At 47.3% G+C, this 23,616-nt stretch overlaps 1 protein-coding gene across 1 annotated transcript; it reads right to left on the reverse strand.

Annotated features, from left to right (window-relative positions):
• Positions 1 to 7,189: 7,189 nt before the first annotated feature.
• LOC144094210 (uncharacterized) lies at positions 7,190 to 14,269 on the reverse strand. The gene is made up of 3 exons (XM_077628140.1): positions 14,098 to 14,269; positions 13,046 to 13,397; positions 7,190 to 7,432 (listed from the first exon to the last, which is right to left on the reverse strand). The coding sequence occupies exons 1-2, from the start codon at positions 14,107 to 14,109 to the stop codon at positions 13,068 to 13,070; spliced, it is 342 nt and encodes a 113-aa protein (XP_077484266.1). The 5' UTR covers positions 14,110 to 14,269; the 3' UTR covers positions 7,190 to 7,432; positions 13,046 to 13,067.
• Positions 14,270 to 23,616: the final 9,347 nt, after the last annotated feature.

Raw genomic sequence — 23,616 nt, forward strand, 5'->3', positions numbered from 1 at the left:
TCTTTGGTTTTGTTTTCAGGGCCAGTTTGGCTAGTGCAGACGGGCAGTCACCTCTTGCCTTATGCCGTCGCCCAGTTCAGACTATGGTATACTTACAGTGGCGTGTAAAACACGCCCTGAGACTGAAGTGAGGAGTAGTGGTTTTTTTTAATGCATCTGGTGGCGCATATCCGCAAAAGAGGATGATCCAAATATCGGGCGGCGTTGGAAAGGTAATCAGCACATTGTGGCGATACGCTCATGGACATGCGCGGCTATTGACATTGTTTTCACCGAAGAAGATAATCTTGTTGTTTTGGACGTGCTTATCAACGCACGCGTAGTGAAAGAAAACCTTCTCGCCGAGCCTGATAAAAATGTGCGGGCATGCATATCGCCGTGCAGCGTCACTGTGGCGGCTGAGTAGTGTAGATGCTAGAAGGCTTTATGGGCGCTAGTTCTTACCGCAAAGCGCCTGCTGGATCTGTTAGTAATGTCGAAGCTCGCTACTTAGCAAATAGCCTTTTTTCGATGTACTCGAAACCGGAGCGAAGGCATTTTTGGCTGCGTTTTTATGGAGGAAAAACGCTAAGGCGCCCGTGTGCTGTGCGATGTCAGTTCACGTTAAAGATCCCCAGGTGGTCGAAATTATTCCGGAGCACTCCACTACGGCACCTCTTCTTCCTTTCTTCTTTCACTCGCTCCTTTGTCCCTTCCCTTACGGCGCGGTTCAGGTGTCCAACGATATATGAGACAGATACTGCGCCATTTACTTCCCCCAAACCAATTATTAATTATTATTCATTATTATTTGTGGGTGCTCGCCGAAATGACAACATGCGATACCTATCATCAGCGTACATTCTTTCAGCCCTGTTCTCGTAGTAATGTGTTGTTAGTTACTATCTGAACGAAATATTGAGCGCCTTACGCTAAGTTTGCTGACGTGACGCTGTATTTAACGGCAGCGAGTGTTCAGACGCATGTTTTCCAAAAAGGCATTGAAATTAAGACTAATAGATCAAATTTTAAGTAATTTTATGTCTATAATTTACGAAGATGGCCTTCCATTGGCGCCCGGAGGAGGCGGAGCCCGTACTTAGCACACGATCACAGTATTTCCTGCTGAACATACTGACCACGCAAACCGCCTTTCTTTTTGCGGCGCACATCCCACCTTCTACAATACCACATGGAAATGACCCCATCCTCCGTCAGTACCCTCCATACTACGCACCTCCCCGTCCTAGTTGGAAGCCGCCCTGAACGACCAGTGCGTCCCGAAACATCCGGATAGCTATGGCAATCCGCCTTATTCATTTTCCTGTGCAGCCACCTCGCGTACAATGCTGGAAGCTCACTGGTAGGGTACTGCGCGCCCAACCCGGCCGGACTGAGTGCCGCTGCGGAGCAAGTTTTGTTGGAATCTGTCAACGATGGCGTGTCCTGGGCAGCACCTGGTGCCTGGAGGATTTCTAGGATTGACTGATGGCTGGGTGTGAAGTCCGGGGCAGGCTGCTGTGTCCACCGAAGAGCAAATTCATCAGTATATCTGATCATCCGGCATGCAATGCGATCGCCAGCTGAGCAAGGGCCGCCGCTTCAGAGATGAAGGCTACATTCGGAACATAATGTTCAATGAAATATCCCCGATCAGTGAGGTTGGCGTTTTCCGCTGTATATGCCTGCCATCCATGAAAGGTGGATACTACATCGTGCACGCCGTAGCACAGAAAACAACTGGGGACAACAGTTTTCACAAGCAATCGTTGTGCTCAAGCGCTGCCGAATAGCTACACGAGCTATAAAAGCACAAACATACTCGCAACATGGCAGCTCTGCTAGCATTTCACCTTATTTTCCCACAGCACACCGCTGCGGAGGGTAAACAAGCATGCGCGTCCATAAGGACGAGCGCGAGAGGCGCACATTCAGCCATTCCGGCGGTACCACGCAGAGCTATTCATCATGGTTGTGATGCGAACACACGCATAACGTACCTTCTTCTTCTTCTGCCTCTTAATACATGGCACATACACACACGGGTGGATTGGCCAAGGTGTAGTGGCATAAACAAAGAAATTTCCATAGGAGATTACAATAAAATTTTAGCACCATGCGTGAATGCTCTCGTAGCTTCTTTTTCGTTGTCCGCTCCATCGCGCGTTGAAAGCGGCTCACAGCACTCGCCCATTTGGCATTCTTGCTTGAGAAAGCAAAAAGCGTCAGAACGAAGTCTGGGTGCCACGGTGACATTCGAGGCCTTCCTGCCCATGAATAAAACATTTCGTGATAGACTGCACACGCATTTAGACACAGTACCTTGACCGTACCTGTCACAAAGTGATTCTCGCACAGTCTAATTGACGTGCTCGGCGGTGCCCAAGGGCGGCCACCATCGTCGAGCCGGCGAACTGCTTTTATCCACGCTTCGCGTCGAAGGCGGTCCCGGGAAGCGTTCGGAAAGCGAAAAAAATCCGAGTTTGCTTCCTTTTACATATTGGGCATTGAAGCCGTATGCAACACATGTCGCAGGCATCGCCAAATGCGTCGGTTGAACGCCCGACGGCTGCAGCAACGCCCCCCGCGTAGGAAGCCGGTTTGTTTACACTTCCACGACCGGTCTCGAGTGGAGCGAGCGACCCTTCCAATATGTTTCGCGACACCGCTGCCAGGGGATGGGCGCATGCGCAGTCGCGTCGTGAAAAAGGCGGATTGGGTCTCTGAACTAAGGATTCCACTCTCCTCCCTCCAACCGTTTCTAATAATAGAGTTTCTCTCTTTCTCTCTTACTATTTGCGAATTAACGCAGATTCCCACTGCAATCTTGCAACCTCCCTCTGCAGTGCAGAATACAGTTAGATGCATCACTAAATTCACGGCATATCTTTGCTGAAGCTTTTTTGACACGGCAGTTGATTGTGGAGCCAATAAATGAAGCTTTTTCTGAGCTTACACATTCGTTTTCTAGATCTGACCTTTTTGGCGATGGCGTGGCCACCAGTAAAACACTTTCTCTGGTCTGCTTCTCGAGGTGACGTATTTGCTGCAATACCTTGACTCGTCTCTTTGTTGTTGTGGTTGTTTTTTTTTCCCCTTTGACAGAAGCCAACCGAACACCGTGTTGATGTGAAAGGTGGAACACTCCTCTAGCGATGCGAGCGCTGGCAGCCATGCATCAGGCAAGGTGAACAGGTAAGCATAGTGCTCCACTTCGTTCCACTGAATATTGTTTGCATACATGTTCGTGCTGCATAGGCGCTGTAGTTTAAATGAATTCGTTAATTTTGAATTTTTGTTCAAATACTGCTCGTCTCGTCGTTAGTCTCTCCTGGTATCAACCACGGGTTACGACGGCTGCTTTCAGCTGAGCGTGCAGTTTCAAGGTGTGATCTGCGAATTCGTGGTCGCTGCAACGGCACCTTAAATTTTATTATGAAGAGGTCTGGAGAGATGCTACCTGGTATCTGTATCCAAAAGCTGATGCTCATAATCCGCCTAAAGTATAGAGTAATGATAGCAGGGCAGGTTACAAGTTCTGACATTATGCATATATCTATTTCAAGCGTTCTGGTCATTTTACTGTTTAAAGGCATGGTCTTTCCTGTTTGCGAGGATATTTTTAAGAGCAAAAAAATTTACCTTTTTTTTTCTTATGTTAAAACTGTATAGCGTCGTAACACGGATTGACATCGAAAATGATTCCCGGTTTTAGGTACCATAAACATGGTGTTTAAGATAGTGTGTAACAATCTGGCATAGCTAATATTGCCTAACATATGAAAGATGGCGCCTGGTAGCTAGTTACGCTGGAGAAATGGATATGGTGACCCCCCCCCCCCCCCCCTGCAGTCAGCGAGTTGAGTTCCCCTTTCTGGTGGCGATGAGAGGAAACTACTTGATGATGAAATCGGGGTTTCTTGATGACCCGGTGGTTCTACTCGCAAACATTCACATTACTCAAGGAAAGGAGAAGGTTAACTATTTATTTACAACATAGGTAAAAAAACGAGAAGAAACAAAGCAAGGAGAAAACTATTTACATGACTAAATCGTGGATCAGACGAATTCAGCCCCCGTTCAACCCAGAGCGCTTGGTTTTAAACCCTCTGTCTCCGCCCTTAGCGGGGACAGCAACCAATAAGATAACAAACGACCCATCTCGCCAATCAGTGGTTAGGGAAAGGAAAACAAGGTCCGCCCACTGATCAGAGATTGGGGAAAAGTACTGATTAAACATTTGGGAAAGGAGAGGTTGCAATCAAATAGACAAACAACACAAATGCGACTTCCGTTTCCCACGCCACCCACGGCACCACAGACGCTAGAAACATGTGCCGACGAGGTGATGACTCAGGTTGTTGACAGCAACAAAGAGAACACAGTCGTTAAGGGAAGTAGACAGTCGTTACAGGAATAGTGGGTTTCCGGTCACTCGGCTAATACTCAGCCGTATCTCGTGCGCCCCCGAAACCTCGTCCACCCCTTAACAACCACATGTCGTCAGCTGTACTTGGTTCGCGTTTTTCCCGGCGGGTCATCCCCGTGACGGCGCGGCGTAAACGAGGACGTCCGCTGCACAAAGGGGAGGCAGGGACGGGACGGGCCCCTTTGTTGGGGACTTCCGACCCCGCTGGAGCAGCCGTCCTTGCGAACACAAGGCCAACGAGTTCGCGGAAAGGTCAGCGGACTCCACACAGCGCCTATGGCCGACTCGTCGGGAAAAACAGCCCATTACAGTTACGTAGACAAGATGTACCGATAGAACCGCGCATGCATCCTTAAAATTTTATTTTTTAAATTATGTTTTGTGTTTTTCTAGTTGATATTTTGGGTTAGCTTTCTTCCAAGCTAACAAACATGAGCCTGTCGCCACCGAAGCAGTAGAAGCACCTCCGTTTATTTTAAAGGAAGTAAAATAAAAGCAGAAAATCAATTCTAAATACGCCACTAGAAGGCAACAGTTTTCTGTACGCAGAGCTAAATTCTCCTGTCGTCACAAGGCTGTGCTGCCAATGTGTGCTTGGCAACGGAACTCACGCCCACCTGTGTGCGCTTTTCACGGGCAAAGTGTAGGCTTCGCAGAGGACTCTTGTTCTCTCGTTCCGCCATTTGGCAGTCTGAGATAAATTCACTGATTACTTTAGTTATTCACCACTTGTGTCTTTTGGTGCAGGTGAGATTTACTGGGCATGCCTGTATCTCTTGTAGGCGACAGCAGCTTTAGGTTCATTTATGGCTACTTGACGGCAACCCAGCGAAAATGCGGTTATAGGTAGTGCGACAACACAGCTCTCGTGTGCGTCGTATTTCTGCGTTGCTGCCACCAAGGAATACCACCAACTAGCCGAACTAGTTGTTCATAGTGGCTCGTTTTCCCTCCTTCCGTTAACTCCATGCGACCTCAAGCCATCCCCGCACAATAAAATTCCTCGTAATCAAGCATGGGGGCTCGTTGGCGCTGTGTCCGCCAGTGTATGCTCTTATCACCTGGTTCTTCCCAACCTGTCCTCCTGAATACGAATATCACGAGGGTATTATAATTATGTCTGCTGTAACGCACAAATCGTGCCCTTTCTGCGTTTCCGATTTTTCCTTCCTTTTTTTTTTGACGCTTTTTTTTGATGCTCCATTGTTCTTCATGAGGAGAGCGTTTGTCCGTTAGCGCGTATTTTCTGCAGTTGGGCGCAAGAATTGACCACTGGGTAGCAGAGCAACTATTACTGACTGATGTGAGCGCTTGCCTGTGCGGTGGGCACCCATCAGTCTTGGGCTGAACGGACACCTCGGTGACCGACGCCACCGCTCAGTGCGATGAGATCCGGTTCTGGTTTAGGGACCTGGCTTTGCGCTATCACAGCGGTAGACACAGGCTGTCTGCGAGGACCAAGAAGTAGCGCAAGTTGTAAACTAGGAAGCGCAACATACCGGACGAGAGACAGAGTAAGGGACACAAAAACAGGTTCAGGTCCCTTACTCTGTCCCTCGTCCGGTATTTTGCGCTTCCTAGTTTACAACATGCATCACCAACTAGCCCGGCAGCTTGCTCTCCTGAAGTAGTGCAAAATTGTTGCTAGGCGTCGAATTATTCTTTCGCGTGAAAACTGAGCAACTTTATTCCGTGTACCAGGCACTGTGCGGTGTGAACCAAAATTGCGACCCTGTGGAGTGTGCCACGAGTGTCATCATTCTGAACGGTGGCTTTTCCATCGAGGGGCCCTCCCTACTTCAGTTCGGACGCGTTGCGGCCTTCGCTGCTACTCGCATCCGAGGCTTCTTTCAGTCTGCTCAAAACCACATCGCATCCAGCCTTAAGGCAGATGCAGTTTCAGTGCGGCAGCATTCGCCCGTTGACTCTACCCTCATTTGTATGTGTAGACATTTTTGCTTATTAGGTGTCGCGGCATGCTCGCATTGCTTCCATTTCTAAGCAGGTTGCCTATACGTTTAACTGCGGTAGAAAAAAAATAACCGCTGTGAGCCTGAATTTCTCAGTAATCGTACCAGTCATCCTGTAAAGGGGGGAACAGATTCTCAGTAATACTGTTTAAATTACTGGTGCCACTTACGTCCGCGTTGGCGGAGTTATCCGTGAACTGAAGCTCGTGGGGATGTTCGCTCATGGCGTTTTGCGCAACGCAATAAAAGCTGCTTACTGCTCATTTCATTTGTATCAGGAGCAAATGAAAGCAACAAACCGAAGTAAAACAAGTGTCGTCGGTTTAGCCTGCGTTGCTTTGCATTCTCAGAAACAGACGCTCTGTGCGTTCGCTTAGTCTGGTGGATACTAACGGGCTAGAATCGTCCATAGATGGTGTGAATTTTGCTGTAGAGCTGCGACTGCTATGCACAACTATTAATGCAGTCTCGTGTTAACAGTTTTTGAAGACATCGAGGGAGACAGCATGACCCAATGTTCACTGGCTGAGCCCACTACGACGCGGATTGAGCATTGATATTTGGCAGAGTAGGTGTTTCGTACTTTTTGCTTTACTATAACTGCGATAAGCCATGAAAACACTTACTTTATTCACGAGGTGCGGTCCAAAGCGAAGGCGTTTCTAGTGAGCGGACGATGCGGATTCGAGTATTGCACAATGTCGCAAGGGTGTGAGTAAAGCGTTTCTTTCCCTCCTTTTTATTCGAGAGGCAGTGGACCTGTGTCCATCCCCCATCTTTTGAGGCCCTGAATCGCGACAGTGGTTGCTGCAACAAAAGTTTCTTTTTTATTAACGAAATTATTTACAACAGGGTAAAGCAGTTCAGGACTGTGAGAGATAATGAACGTGAAACAATGATTAGGTGAAGGCGCCGACGTGAGAAGCCACGCCAAGCTTTGGTTTAGGTGTTAACAATAAACAAGCGAGATATTGCAGCCTCAGTCTCCAGTCACGTGCTCCATTCTTTCAACAAGATTCACTCATGTGATGTTGGGCATGCTGACTTTCAAGGTCTGAAAGGGAAAAGGAAGCATGAAAGTAAGGAACGCAAGAACCTTGCTAGCCCTCATAGGTCACCAGGTCGATCCAGTGCGCTCACTCATTCACGCAAGTTAGCTCGTCAACTGCAGTGCACAATAAAATAAGGGTCATAACGGACGTCCACATTGATTACTGGCCGTTATTGGCCGGGTCAAGTAATGTACGGTTTAAGTTACGACAAAAGCCGCCAATGTACTCAGCCATGGACCGAATGGCACGCTGCGTGTACGAGTACTATATGAAGCGCAGGTGGTGGTTATGTTTACAGAGCTCTCATTTCGAACACAGCGGTGACGTTGACTGAAAAAAACACTACGATCATGGGGACACCTGTAAGAGATATGACGGCGTACACGCTTTGGTCATTCACCGCGGCTTAGATTACTGAAGTAAATATAATAGGAACAGGTATTTGAAAAATAAGAGAAAACTAGCTGGTTTTTACCACCGTTGTTGATTTCTTTACCTCATGTCCACCCAAAATCTTTTTATTTTTTTGTTGGCGTAGTTAACACTGTAAACGCAATTTTCCTACTGTCTAGGGCAAATATTTGTGGTGCTGATATCGCCGTACAAATTTAAGAATTTTGATCATGCTGCGGATAATGGTATCTATTTATGACATGGCATCTGAGTCACTGTGAAGTGAAACATAATAATAATAATTGGTTTTTTTGGGGAAAGGAAATGGCGCAGTATCTGTCTCATATATCGTTGGACACCTGAACCACGCCGTAAGGGAAGGGATAAAGGAAGGAGTGAAAGAAGAAAGGAAGAAGAGGTGCCGTAGTGGAGGGCTCCGGAATAATTTCGACCACCTGGGGATCTTTAACAAGCACTGACATCGCACAGCGAACGGGCGCCTTAGCGTTTTTCCTGCATAAAAACGCAGCCGTCGCGGTCGGGTTTGAACCCGGGAACTCCGGATCAGTAGTCGAGCGCCCTAACCACTGAGCCACCGCGGCGGGTGAAGTGAAACATCTTCAAGGCTTTAGAGCTGCAATTAACCACCGGCGAGCACCTGCTCTCTGCAAGCGTTTACATGCAGGGTTTCCTAGCTGTGTAGCACCGACATTAAAGAAAAAACAAAACAAAGGTAGAATAACTACCGTCACTATGAGACTAACTCATTTTTTCTGAGAATGTCTGGAGATGATCGCTGTTTATTACTTTATAACTACTCAAGTACGTGGCATTAAGTGGGGAAGATTTTAGCCAATGAGAACACGCAAAAATATCCTATTCGAATGGTGTGAAAAGTGTAAGAAAGACAAAGGATGCAGTTGCTCAGCACACGAAAATACATTATTATTTTTATAGTTTTTCTCTCTCACCTAGAACAGAGTAGCCAAAGGACTGAGTGCGCCACGTCCAAAATAGGCTGTGTTAAGTTGCACACACCGTGGTAACATCTAACGGCTGGTTCCGCCGCGCGTCAGATGCTCAAGCGAGGCGCTCAGACTGTCCACACTTGTTTCGAACCCTCATAATTTCCTAACCGAGAGCTTCCCGTGTCTACAGTGATAGCAAAATTGATTAATTGAGATGAAATTGATTGATTAAGATGAATGAGCGGGCTTATTGGCAGTTCATCGGGATGAACCAGCGCTGATGAGACAAGGACAAAGAAAAGAACACGACAACACGAGCTGTTCCATTCCGATTCTAATTAAACCTTAACGTTGACCCGCCGCGGTGGCTCAGTGGTTAGGGCGCTCGACTACTGATCCGGAGTTCCCGGGTTCGAACCCGACCGCTACGGCGGCGTTTTTATGGAGGAAAAACGCTAAGGCGCCCGTGTGCTGTGCGATGTCAGTGCACGTTAAAGATCCCCAGGTGGTCGAAATTATTCCGGAGCCCTCCACTACGGCACCTCCTTCTTCCTTTCTTCTTTCACTCCCTCCTTTCCCCCTCCCTTATGGTGCGGTTCAGGTGTCCAATGATATATGAGACAGATACTGCGCCATGTCCTTCCCCCCGCCAAAAAAAAAACAATTATTATTATTATTATTAACGTTGAAATAAAGAAATGTTGCGTACATTAGACGGCCTCCATAAATAATTCTTTGGTTTTGTCGTCATGTAATACGCTTGTGTTTCTACATAACGGCTGGTCCTGCGCATCGGCAGGACGTCACAAGTACGACTGCCTTCACTCGTATCGTGGACAATAGCACTATTTCAGTCTGTATCGGCTTACTTCAACCTGTATCGGTCAACAACAGCACTGCGTCTTTTCATACACGCTTCACAGCAGGAAAACAACTATCTCGAGTTCCAGAATTCCCCTTGCGCTACACTGCGCTGCCATCGTTAAATTTGTTGGCCTGCTACATTTTTTTATCGCTCAGGCCTCTTCTCAGTCCTTCGCCTTTTACAGCGACAGGCGCATTATGACTTTTTTGTTTGTTAAAACGTCGCCAGCTTAGCATATGTTGTGACCGAAATATATTGCGTGTACCTGCCTGCTGGTCAGAATGTATCACGTGACCCTGTGATTCAAGTGGGCTTGGCCGTTGTGAGAATTGCAGGGGGCTCTTGATTGCGGTGTGTGTGTGTGTGGGGGGGGGGGGTGGGGGTGTACATTTATTATTGTCATTTATTCACCCCTGAGTACTGAATAGGGCCAGAAGTCTGAAAGTCTTTTCTTTTTCTTGCAGCAGTGGCTCTCACGATGCGTTCGTGTCGCACTGGCGGCACGTGATTGTTTTTTCTTCTACTTCTTAATCAATGATATTTAAGATAAAAAACGGTTACACTATGATTTTCCATTGATAAACACCACAGATTAAAGAAAGAGCATTCCCCTATGCTTTCCTTCGTCTCGGTGGATGTTGTCTTCCTTCATATGTATCCCCCGCGTGGGCCGAGAAATGCGTCGCAATGTCAGGAAGGAAAAATATTCATAACCGCCGCGGTGGCTCAGTGGTTAGGGCACTTGGCTACCAAGCCGGAGTTCCCGGGTTCGAACCCGACCGCGGCGGCTGCGTTTCGATGGAGGCGAAACACAATGGCGCCCGTGTATTGTGCGATGTCAGTGCACGTTAAAGATCTCTAGGTGGTCGAAATTAATCCGGAGCCCTCCACTACGGCACCTCTTTATTCCTTTCTTCTTTCAGTACCTCCTTCATCCCTTCCCATGCGGAGCGGTTCAGGTGTCCACCGAGATATCAGATAGATACTGCGCAATTTCCTTTCCCAAACAACCAATTTTCAATTTTCAAAAATATTCATTAAGTATGCTAATATTAATAAGAAAAGAGGAGTGACTCTGCCTACACCACTTGGTGTATTAAAGGGATAACCCAATCATACCTCTAAATAGAAGGGTCCGAGGGATGGCAATGAGTATTTTCAATGGCCGAAGGGGAAAATAAATGAAAAAAGGAAAGAGAGGATTCAAAGCAAACTGCAGCTTAGTATACCATTGGTGAACTGGAACGACCACAGCATCAGTAACCATGGTGTGTGCGTCGCGTCTAGTTTATTTAAATAGCCGAGTGTTTCGTGCATAAAATCCGAACAGAGTAACCCGTAATGCTTTGCATTAACTCGAAATCTCAGGCGATCCAAGGCAAGAGACGAATGTGTAAATGATCAAAAAGGTATAAAAGGTTAAAAAATGTATGTGGATTAGCCCAGCTGATCCATGATATACAAAGCGAAAGCGAGATTGAGGTCTCCACTGACCCACGGAGCCGGTTATGCGCCTTTCCTTTCGTGAAAATAACGGCCTTTGCAAAGTTGTCAACGCCAATGAACTCTAAGAACGCCGTCGACTCACTTGTTTTGTTTGTTTTTTTTAGGAAAAGAAATGGCACAGTAACCGTCTCACATATCACGGTGGACACCCGAACCGCGCCGTAAAGGAAGAGATAAAGAAGTGAGGGAAAGAAGAAAGAGGAAACTGAAAATTGAAAGTTGCATTTTAAGGAAAGGCGCGGCGCTGCGCAGCGGCGGAACACCTGTGGCTCGGCGCTACTAGTGGCGCATGCGCAGTTGTGACTAGGGAGCGTGAGAGAGAAATGCGCCGTGTCCCCTCACTGCTCCTAGCGCATGCGCAGCACGGCTCTCCAGGAATCACGCGAAACTGCTCAACCTGCGGTCAGTAAAGCTTTCGCTTCAAAACTTTCCTGAGGGACCCGCCGTGATGGCTCAGTGGTTAGCCGGAGATGCCGGGTTCGTACCGGGCGCGGCGGCCGCGTTTCGATGGAGGCGAAACGCAAAAAGGTGCTCTTGTGCTGTGCAATGTCAGTGCACGTGAAAGGTCCCCGGGTGGTCGAAATTATTCCGGAGCCCTCCATACGACACCTCTTTCTTCCTTTCTTCTTTCGCTCTCTCCTTCCTCCCTTCCCTCACGGCGTGGTGGAGGTGTCCACCGAGAAGTGAGACAATTACTGCGCCATTTCCTTTCCTCAAGAATAATAATAATAATAATTGGTTTTTGGGGAAAGGAAATGGCGCAGTATCTGTCTCATATATCGTTGGACACCTGAACCGCGCCGCAAGGGAAGGGATAAAGGAGAGAGTGAAAGAAGAAAGGAAGGAAGAGGTGCTGTAGTGGAGGGCACCGGAATAATTTCGACCACCTGGGGATCTTTAACGTGCACTGACATCGCACAGCACACGGGCGCCTTAGCGTTTTTCCTCCATAAAAACGCAGCCGCCGCGGTCGGGTTCGAACCCGGGAACTCCGGATCAGTAGTCGAGCGCCCTAACCACTGAGCCACCGCGGCGGGGCTCCTCAAGAACCAATTTTAACTTTCGTGACGGGAAATACCACCGATGGCTGACTTAAAGTTCTTAAATGCAAGCATTGGAAGTGGAAGGGACTATTTAAAACTGGCCGTTGGAACGAATGAACGCGCGATAAGAGGTTGACGCTGCTTTTTGTGTACCCTTGCGTACGTGTGAAGTGCGAAGACAGGAATTTACCCCCCTGAAAGCACGATGTTAATCCTGCACCCAAGCAGCCTAGCCAAGAAATAAATATTGCGCTGTCGTCTAGGCACGAGATGGTCCAACATAATCTAGAAATCGCTAAGTGCATGAAATCTATGGTTCTTGGTTTATAGAACGCATCTCACTATTGAATATGAGGAAAAGAAAAGTAAACGATGGGATATCTACAATGAAAAATTACTACGTTAAAGACACATTGAAGAACAAATAATAAATAACAGCATCTACAGCAGGGAGCAGCTCGTTGGTCTGAAAGCATTATAAGCACAGGTTGCTAGCATCCGTCGAAAGCGAAAAGACACTTCCACGCAATCATGCTTCTTATATTTATATAATAGCTCATCCTATGAACAGGAAAAGCTGTGAAAATGATCACATTGGAGAGATCGGTTCTAGCCGCAAGAATGAGTGACACACGCAGCCTTCCCTACCCATCCTTCTATGCCTCGCGCACTTTGCTTTTTTTTCTCTTAACTACTGCTTCTTTTTCTACACGCATAGACGAACGTGGCAGGAAAAACCTGCCCTGCGGTCAGGTTGTAGCCCGCCGCAAGTAAGCCAAGTGAATTTAATAAATGTGGTCTCTGCAGCTGCGGCGAAGTAGCATCAGGTGCATCACTTACCGCGAGAAAAGACTTGGTGATGCTAATGATGGTAGTGCTTGCCAACGAATCCTGGGGAAATCTTCTTAACGTACTGTTCCGTGCTCACAAAATATGTGGGACCCTTGACAGCTTCGAGACCGTGGAAGCCGTGGCCATATCCTCCTGGTCCCTTCACGAAGAAGAGGCCGCTTGAACCGAAGCCGTGGCCTCCGTGGCCACCCCCGTGGCCACCCCCGTGGCCACCTCCATAGCCACCTCCGAAGCCGCCTCCGTAGCCTCCTCCGAAGCCGCCTCCATGCCCACCTCCGAAGTGGTAGAAACCGCCGGCCAGGACGGTGACGACTAGGCAGGAGAGCGCCACAGCGAGTACCTGGGTCGCGGCAAGAGGTTCCTGCACTCCCTGTCTCGGCCGCGGCAAACAAGCTCGTATCGACTGCATTGGCTTTTAAAGACACTTCACAAAGGAATCTGTCTATTTCAAGTGACGGTACGGATGAGAAACTATTTAGTGACGCTGTTTCGGGTTGCTTAGCCACTGCCAGCGTTAAATGTATCAAAGGAGGAAGTAGATGACTCATTACGTCTGGAGAGCCATTTCTAAGCACTAACGAAGTAGCTCCAGCGCCATCTATAATTTCTCTAGATATAATGGCACAGCTGGAAGAAGGAAGTGTGGATTGGGTGACTAATGCAATCTGTTTTAGGCAAGAAATTGCCCACTCGCGCTCGACTCAGATGCCCATTAAACTTTTACCAGAAGTAACTGGTGTCGGGGGAGCATTTGCAGTGGAGCACAGCAGGAGAAAAGTCTTTGGGCTCACACGTGGCAGCCGCCCACAAGGTAGAGATCACAACTAGCAGGGAAGAAGCACTTAAATGGTCAGGCAGGAAGTGTAAGAGCTTCTTCCGTTCGCTAGGCGTCATCTTCTCCCATAAAGGTGGCATTGAAAAAAAGGACTGAACTCAATAGTCATAATTCACCCGCGAGTGGAAGGCATATCGAGGTAAGAAGAGAGAAAGAAGAGAAAAAAACAACGACTGCGTAATTGTTCAAGGTCACGGGGACGTACCAGGACCTTCATGGCTCGTCCCTGAGAAACGACGGAGAATCTCCAGCAGCCAGCTGGGGCCGATCGCTCTTTTATAGACGTCTCCCTTCCCCCTCCTCGTTTGCAAAGAGGGACTCGACGCGGATTGACTGCGGGGCTTGTTTTGTTTTTGGCCGGCTCTTTGATTCGCGGGCATTTTTTCCCTGTTGCACCGGCCTTCCTGGCCTGAATCGCCGCCGCCGCTCCGTCTGCAGAGCAGAAGAAAGGGAAGGCCGCGTTGCCTTGACCGGCGCCGTGCGTTGGCCGTGAACAGCACGTGCAGCGGAGCGGGAGAGCGGACACTGAAAGAGAAAGTGCGAAAGACGAGCGGGGCCTTCATTAAACGGAATGAACGGGGAAGAAGGCGCGGGAGACGGCCGCCCAGAGCCCTATTTTTAAGCAGGCGCGCCTGTCTCCGGTTATCGAGACCAGACTCGGAGGAGGGGAAAGCAAAAGCGAAGAACCGCCGGGCATTGCCCTACATCCCGACGGCCGTATCAGGCCTGCGTGCGATGGGCGTTGCTTGCGCTATTGAGGCGCACTGATTCGTTTTGCCGCGCGGCCAGTTTGGCTTCCCGGGAAAGCCGCGCGAGCCGCAGACACATTGGCCCGCGTGGCGCCGCCGTTTCCTTGGAGAGACCGCGCTGCGTATATTTTTGGAGCCCGAGGAAAAGCGCGCGCGATTGTTGTTCAGTGCACTGCGCATGCTAATGCAGGCCAAGCGTGGGCCGACTGCGGCTTCCCTGGCCGCGAGCACAGGAACTTGCCACGGACAGTGTGCGGATGCACTGCGGACGCGCGACGGGAAGTCCTCCATTGTTGGGCCCCCCGGAGACGGCATGCGTGGCGGCCCACGGGAATGAAGATCCCAGGAAGAGCGCGATTAAAGCGCGGCACGAGCGTCGTCCCTGCAGGCTCTCTCAGCCGTGACCGCGGCACGACTGCGGGCTCAAATGTGCGCCTAATGAGGCGCGGGATGCTACGCGCCATCTCGGACCCGCTTCCTACTGACGCAAGTGTTTTACTCCACGCACTTGCCAATCGGCCAGTAATTCATGCAAAGGCCGGGCTTACAGTAGGCTGCCGACTTCTACATGAACAAGGGGAAGTTCGGGGTCTGGGGACGTGCGTGGTAAAGCGGAAATCCCCGTTTCGGCTGACCCCATCATCGAAGGCATTTAGACTGCGTTGAAATAAATTAATTCCACCTCCACCTCCTCCTCATACAGGCGGAAAAATTCGCGCGCGACAACGAAACCTGAGGTTAGGCAGAGCTTAGCCTGAAGGACAGGGAAAACTATCACTTACAGACTAAGGTGATATCTTACACCAGGGGGAGGGGGGGGGAGAGAAAAAGCTTGATTTCAGGGGGCCCCGCCCCTATCCCCCCGCAACGCGTTTTCATCGTGCGGTCAGGTTGGATATGTTTCGTATGAGAGCCACTCTGTGCGGAGGTACACTATGTGGGGGCCACTTCGTGGAGGAACGTTCCACGTGACTTGTCACGATGTTCTGACTTTAAATCTCAAGGAAGGAAGTACCGATCTGTTTTATTAGTTGGTTTTTAAGTACATATGCGGTGCAGACAACAGTAAATACCTCAGTGTTTTATTTTTGTGTGGATGAATGAGGGATAATATTGCTCTTATACTGCTTATTGTCTGTTTTAGGAGTTTTTGAATTTTGCTTTGTTACAATTTATTGTATCCTTGTGTATTCTTGTATTGTATTGCCTGTTGTCGTTTTTCTATTACTGGCCATTGATATAAATGTTATCGATTCCCCTCCCCCCCTTATGTAATACCCCACTTGGGTCCTTTAAGGGATGAAAAATGATGATGATTCTATCACCGAATCATACTTCGAGATTGCAGCTGTAGGTTGAAAGAGACCAGAGAAGTTATTCTGTAAACAATACTTTTCCATACTCTTTCTTTCGCTGCTCCACCAATTGATGTACGAGGAACTACGGTCGGGACGTCAGAGCTCACAGCTAGGAGACAGTGTGGCGTCGCCTTTAATTACAGGATATGTTGATGAATTGAAAGAAAGAAGCCAAAGAATAAATCGTGCGTCAAAACTTTGCAAAACATGGGCACAGATGCACAACAAAAAGAAGGTGGAGCTTGAAGCTGCCAAGAAAGCGTGCCTTCAAGACAGCACATTGGAACTTGCGCGTAGCGGGCACGGTTATTCTCGCACTAGCTGCAGGACTCCGCGTTCGGCAGAAAGCGAGATAGAGAGGAAATCTTTACACTGAGTTCAAGAGAAACAGCAAGCTGAGACACCGAGAGTTTCTAACGATACATTGTTAGAGGGAATAGTCGCAACTCTGTAAATGACAGCTTGTGCGGACAAGAAGGCAAACTTGTCCCTTGTGAGTCGCTTTACTCAGGATGATGGGCAGTGAACGTCTTTGCTTTGAAATTTTTCTCCAGATTATCTTGAATGAAGGCTTACAGTACAGTCTTTCCAAAAACTGGCATACCCATCGACACAAGTACGTTTGAGCGACTCAGAAAAAGCAGCACGCAGGCATACGCAAACGGCGGAAAACATTACAGAAGTTATTGCGGCGCGCAAGAAGGAGGATATAACGGTGTACAAATAATAATGAAGGTGAAGAACTAGGGGTAAATAACACATGTAAGGCAGTACAGAAATTACGCTGAAAAGTGCCAAACTGCTCTAGTAAAACTTGCTGCTGGGCTAGTTGGTGCATTTTCTTAGGAACAAATTAGCTCAACATAGGACGAACACGAGAGAGGCACACAGAGGTCTCTCGTGTTAGTACCATGTTGCAGTAACTTGTTACCCAATCTTTCATAGCACGCGGTGTATACCAAAGCATCCAGGTGGCCAAGACCAGCGTATACCTTCGCCCTGGCAGAAGGTAGAAAGCTGAGGAATTCTGTAGGTCTTGCTCTCTCGCCATTGTCATCAACACGCTCGGGGGCTGAACGAGTTTTCTGGGGAAATAAAATTATGTTCTGCCATTCTTTTTTTGCCAGCGAGCGCGCCATTGACACAGGAATCTCTGAAAGTGTCAGTTTAGAATTTGGGTCCCTTTCCCTCTCTCCGATTTGATGCGATTGTTTTTTCATGTTATCGAATCATACTCTTGCAAGTTGTAGCCATATTTGAAACCATTGAGACCATGTTGTCGAAAACAACGTGCTTATTTTAGTCTTTTCTAATGTCTGTTTGCATAAATTTGAGTGTAGCTGCGTATCATTTCTCCTAGGACGCCGCCACATTGGAGAAGTAGCGCCATCTAGCTTCTTGTCCTATCACTGCCCCTTGCAGCAGGCCGAATTGCGTGGCCAGCTACATGTTAGGCTCAGCAAAAGCAAACATCTTCAGAGCTGTGGGACTTTCTTTCCAACGTTTCTTCCATGAAGGTAGTTGGGCTTAATGAGATTAATACGATTGATATTACATGGGTTTCGTCACCACCACCGATAGTTATATGGTTATCTATCACTGGCATTGAGGTCGTGTTGCACTTCAAATTTGTTTCTGACAGTCAACGTGTTGTCAGTGTAAATTAAACACGCAGCTGGAGAGAAAGCCATTGGATAAAAGCTTGTTCTTTGCAGTGTTCATAAGGTAATTGTGCATTGTTCCATAATCAGACATCTCTGTATCTGGTACACGCCGACCAGATACAAATAAGGAATGTGGAGCACGTGCTAAAAACATCTATTCCGTATTGTTGCTAATACTTTCGCGTTATATTTCAGCGCAACAACTAACTGGCACTCGGCCGGTTTTAAAGATATATTAGGCTTGTGCTACCCTTAAGTTTTATTCACTGATAATTAAGTTTGAGTGACGACCGAATTAACCTCTGCTGGCGAATGGTTCGCTGCTGCGTGTTGCTATCTATTTTTGTTTCGCACCTCCCTTGGCGCCATTTAAAATTTTAAATAGCCATGTCTATCACAGAATCACATTGTGCCACGTTGGAAAGGACATATGCTGAACAGTACGGCTAGAGAACTTCCTGGCATATCTGTAAATACTGCACGCTCTATGTAACGCCTTGGGGAGGCTCGAAAGCGTTTAGCTGTAGACTGACATATATATTTTTTACACGTGACTGTGTGGCCTCGCCTGGATAAAGAAACCACGCTGCGCAAATGCTAGATGAGGAAATTCAGAAGAGACGTGAGTTCGCCATAGGTAGCGCCGTGCAGCTTTCTTTGATCTCTCCGTGTTTCTACGAAATCTGAATTGGTGAGACACAAGATCACCTTTACCGAAAGCTCATCCGGGGACTAATACGCTTTCACACAGTCATACCACTTTAAAATGTGCTAAAAGTGTACCAAAGCAATTTAAAGATTGTTTTTCAAGTTCAGCCGCCGCGGTGGCTTGCTCAGTGGTTATGGCGCTCGGCTGCTGACCCGAAAGACGCTGGTTCGATCCCGGCCGCCGCGGTCGCATTTCGATGGAGGCGAAATCCTAGAGGTCCGTGTACTATGCGATGCCAGTGCACGTTGAAGAACCCCAGGTGGTAGAAATTACCCGGAGCTCTTCACTACGGCGTCCCTCATAGCCCGAGTCGCTTTGGGAAGTTAAACCCCCCATAAGCCTGAATAAGCCTGTTTTTCAAGTTCAGCGCATCGTACGCAGAGGTCCCTGCTATTCCACTCCGCCCGTTTCACCCCTCTTCCGCTGAAACAGTGATAATGGGGAATTTTTTCGCTGATCTAACAACGCCTTGGGCGCCATCTGCGAACGAAATTGTGAATGCAGCAGCGATGTGTTTTGTCCCCGAGTATTCATTTTCATTTGTTTTGCTCCTTTTCTGCCCTAAATCTAGAATATTAAGGTTCGAGAAAGTATAGAAGCCATGGCCATGAAAAAAAATATTGTGGATCCGGAGCGCAAGTACCTAGTTCGACAGTAGCCTTGTTAAATTGTGGGCTGACTTTAGATACACACCTTAGGCAAGTTAAGCTAAATGCATAACAAGTGGAGAGTAGAATCACCGGCAGTTGGGAGAACTGAAAACCAGGATGTTTTACGGGGTTTGCGTGTTCCCGTTTCTGGCACACGTGCTTTGCTTGTAAATCAATGCTCTCTCTGGAACAATCTATCACTCATCTCTAGATTTGATTCGTATCACAGAGATTCTAATTGTGGGCTTATGAGTGGAACGTGATCTCGTCAACCTTGCGTGATTAAATGCTTCCTGAAGCCGATCAGTTCAAAGGCTGCTCAATCCGGATAAAACTGAGCTTCCGAAACTCCCGGAACAACAGAACTTTCCCCGCCCCTGTGTGTCATGATGATACTTTCCGAATTCCTTTTCATGGCAGCCGTGAGGAAAGCGGTCCAGACACTTCCTCCACAAGACGACGCTCTCTAATCGCGTTCCAAATACGTCGCCAGCGAAGATGCGGCGGCCGGGGCCGTATATATAGCCTGCCCCGAATTCAGGCAGGTGTTCGCAGCGGCGTTTGAAGTGGAGTGGGGCTATTACATCTTGCGAATGCCGAGAGTGCTCCGCTCGCCCTTGTGTAAGAAAACTAATGGCGCTCGCGAAGTTTATTCAAGGGCCTTGCTTGTACTTATTCTCAGTACAGCCGTGATGACGCTACTATGCCTGACTGCAAGCATGCAGAAACGGTCGCATGCCGAAGACTTTAACCCTCTATCCTTTCACAGGAAACATATATTTGTCACCGATCGTTGGCCAGAGCATCCGCAGCCAGCCGCGGGCCCGCTACGGCGGAGCTTAATTTGGGGTAATTGTGAATGACATCTATGATTTGGCTGCGCCGGCTGTTCATGAAAAAACTGCGTAACATTAGCTTAAAAGGCTGCAATAGCTGCGCAAATGCCATCTATACCACGTGTTATGTAGTATACGGTTGCGCTGGCGTGAAATGCATGCGTAATTGCTTTTTAAATGGTTTAAGTAATACGCAATAGGATATTAACTATTTAGTCACGCGGCTGACTGACGTTAGTTATTATTATTATTATTCCTATGATTGCTTTTTTCGAGGGTTAAGAAAATCAACATCTATGTACGCTCTTCCATTTTTTGACCATGAACGTGCGAACGTCGACCGTCTAGTCGATAAGTGTATCACGGAGCGCCGCGGCGAAATGTGCGAAAATACGCGCGTGCGCGCGGTGAACAGTCCGGTGCAGGTGACCTCTGATAGGCTGTTCCAGGAAACGGACCCGTTTCTTTTGAACGCGTTATCGTCTTCTACATTCTTTTTTTTTTTATGAACGCTGCCATCAGGTTAGAAATAAAAGACCACGCGCTAGCGCCGTAGCAACGACATCTGATCGCATTATTTGGCTTGACACTACACACTTCACTACAGAAAGGAAGGTGCGACCACGTACGTACGTTGCCTTTTCTAACCTCTTCACAGCGGCTTGCAGAAAACAGCACAGAAGGCGATAAAGGACTCAAAATGAAATGGGGTTGGTTCCGTTATCCGAAACAGCCTAGCAGAGGACACTTGCAGCGGACTGTTCAATGCGCGTCCGCGTGTATTCTCGCACATTTCGACGCTGTGCTTCGTGATGCGTCGCTTATCCACTCAGCGGTCGACCATCGCGCGTTCATGTTAAATGATTGGAAGGGTGTACACTTCCACATAGCCCACAGCTCACCTTCTCACAACAAACGCGCTGCATTTATATATATAGCCCTGCACACGCTAGGTTTCATTCGTATATGCTGCCAATGTAGTTCACAACTTTTTATGGAGTTGCGCACACTCGTATGTTTGCCAAAACTACGCTATGCATCTGTAGTCTGGAACGGCATGTGTGAAGCGAACATTGACAAAAGATTGGAAAATTTGTTGCACATATTTCGACGTTTTTCTCTCGCATGACCCCTATAGTTTTCGTTCCTTCCAGCCTGACTGGCTCACTTTAGTTTGCCCTCGCTTAAATACTGCCGTATTCGAGCTGAGGCCGCGATTTGTGCAAAACTTCTTCACGTGGAAATTATGTGCCCCCAATTTCTTCACTTTCGTAGCCCACGAAACGAAATTATAACGAAGCATAGACGGTTTGACATTCCTCGTTTTTACTCCACATACTCGTATTTGCACACGACGCAGGCTACGTAGAGTTCATCATCATCATCATCATCATCATCATCATTTATTATACCCTTAAAGGCCTCTGTTGAGGCATTACATAAGGGGGGGGGGGGACAAAGCAAATGCAACTAAGAATAATACGTTAATACAACAAAACATAATGCAATACAATAAAATGAAAAACGATACATCACAATACAACGTTGGTCAATAATGAAGGGCACAAGGCTGAATTAGGCGGTAACAACTACAACAACAACAAGAAAAATAATAAGTTAACTGGGTGAAGTTTGAGAAGTGTCTTTTATTCAGTACAGTGATTAATTAATGCCTGTCGAAATTTAGTAGCGTCGCGCTCGTTAACAATGTAGTCGGGTAGCAGGTTCCAATTTTCTATTGCAGTTGGAAGAAAAGATTTATTAAATGCCAAGGTCGATCCATGTATACGTTGAATGCTGAGGAGGTTAAACAGGCGGCGCGATGTTCTGATGGGAGCTAGTAATAATGTGTCACGAAGATCAGGAAAATTGTAATATAACTTATGAAAGAGGCAGAGTCGTGCGATTTTCCGTCGGAGCTCTAGTGGCGGGATGTTAAGTGAAGATTTAATACTGGTGATACTGCTGTGTCTATTGTAATTTGAGGATATAAAACGGGCTGCTCTGTTTTGAACGGCTTCTAAGGTGTTAATTAAGTATGCTTGGTGAGGATTCCATATAGCCGCTGCATAATCAAGTATGGTACGGGTGAATGTTTCGTATGCTAATTTTCGAACAGAAGGAGGGGCTAGGTACAGGGATCTTCGGATGAGGCCAAGTGATTTTGATGCTCTAGATGCTAGATATAAGATGTGTTCCGACCAGGTTAATTTGCTGGAGATGGTGATTCCAAGGTACCGATATGATTGGACTTGGGTTACCGTGTTTGACAGGAGTGAATATGCAGATCTGATGTTGGAACGTTTTCGCGATACTTGCATGAATTGGCACTTTGAGACATTCAGCTGCATAAGCCAGTCGGAACACCACCGTTCTATTATGTGTAAGTCGTTCTGAAGCGATAGTTGATCCCTGTTAGTGACAATGCGACGATAAAGGATGCAATCATCCGCAAAAAGCCGAATAGTGGATGAAACACCGGAAGGAAGGTCATTAATGAAGATTAGAAAAAGAAGTGGGCCAAGAACGGAACCTTTGGGAACGCCAGAGATAACGTTAGTAGTGCCTGAAGGATGATTGTCGATTACTGTGTATTGGGAGCGACCTGTTAAAAAGCAATGTATCCATGATAAAACGAGAGGATCAATGGACAGTCCGGAGAGTTTAGACATGAGGCGAAGATGGGGCACGCGATCGAAGGCTTTAGAAAAATCTAAAAAGATAATGTCAGTTTGGAATGAAGAGTCCATATTTAAGTGGAGGTCAGTGGTAAATTCAAATAGCTGAGTTTCACACGAAAAACCGGAACGGAAACCATGCTGCTTAGTAAAAAAGAAATTGTTCTGATCGAGGTGTGATGCAACATGTGAATATATGACGTGCTCTAGAAGCTTACAGGCAATGCATGTAAGAGATATTGGGCGATAATTTGAGGGATCTGATCTGTTACCTGCTTTAAACACCGGCACAACTTTGCTTATTTTCCAGTCTTTCGGAAGCAAACCCGTAGTCAATGACTGCTCGAAAATAACTTGAAGGAATAGGCTAGAACTTTCCTTAGTGCTCTTAAGAAATTTTGCAGGAATTCCGTCAGGGCCTGGTGCTTTCGACGTTTTAAGCCCATCAATTATTTTCACAATGCCTTCCGCTGCAATGTGAATGGGGGGCATTTGAGGAAAATTTGAATTGGGAACTGGTGGTATATTTTGAGGGGGCTCATGGGTGAACACCGATGAAAAATATGAATTCATTGTATCTGAGCGGAGTTCTGTGGGAACAGATGCACCACGTTCGTCAAACAAGGTGATGTCTCGTGAACGGTGAGTGTGTGGTGCCAGTATGGACCAAAATTTCTTTGGATTATTACGAATAATGTTCTTCAAGTCCTGATGAAAGAATTTCTTTTTACTGTGTCGTAATAACCGTGTATATTGGTGAAGACATGCCAGGTATTTTTGCCATTTAGAAGCGAAAGTAGAATTTTTCGCTTCACGGTAGAGGCGTTTCTTTTTATTCGATAGTCTTCTTAGTGTGTTGGAATACCACGGTTTCCTAGCATCACCGCGAATACGTATGAGGGGAACGTAAGCATCAATAAGCGATAAAATTTTATTTTTATAGAGTAGCCAGTTTTGATCTATTGTTCGAGCAGGAGAAGAATTTAGGAAGTACGGAAAATACTTATTAAGCTCGGAATTATTCTTAGCGAAATCGGCTCTTTTGTAACTACGGATGTATTTTATTGACGGTTGTTTCAT

Source organism: Amblyomma americanum, chromosome 1 (assembly GCF_052857255.1).
Source record: "Amblyomma americanum isolate KBUSLIRL-KWMA chromosome 1, ASM5285725v1, whole genome shotgun sequence".
NCBI lineage: Eukaryota > Metazoa > Arthropoda > Arachnida > Ixodida > Ixodidae > Amblyomma > Amblyomma americanum.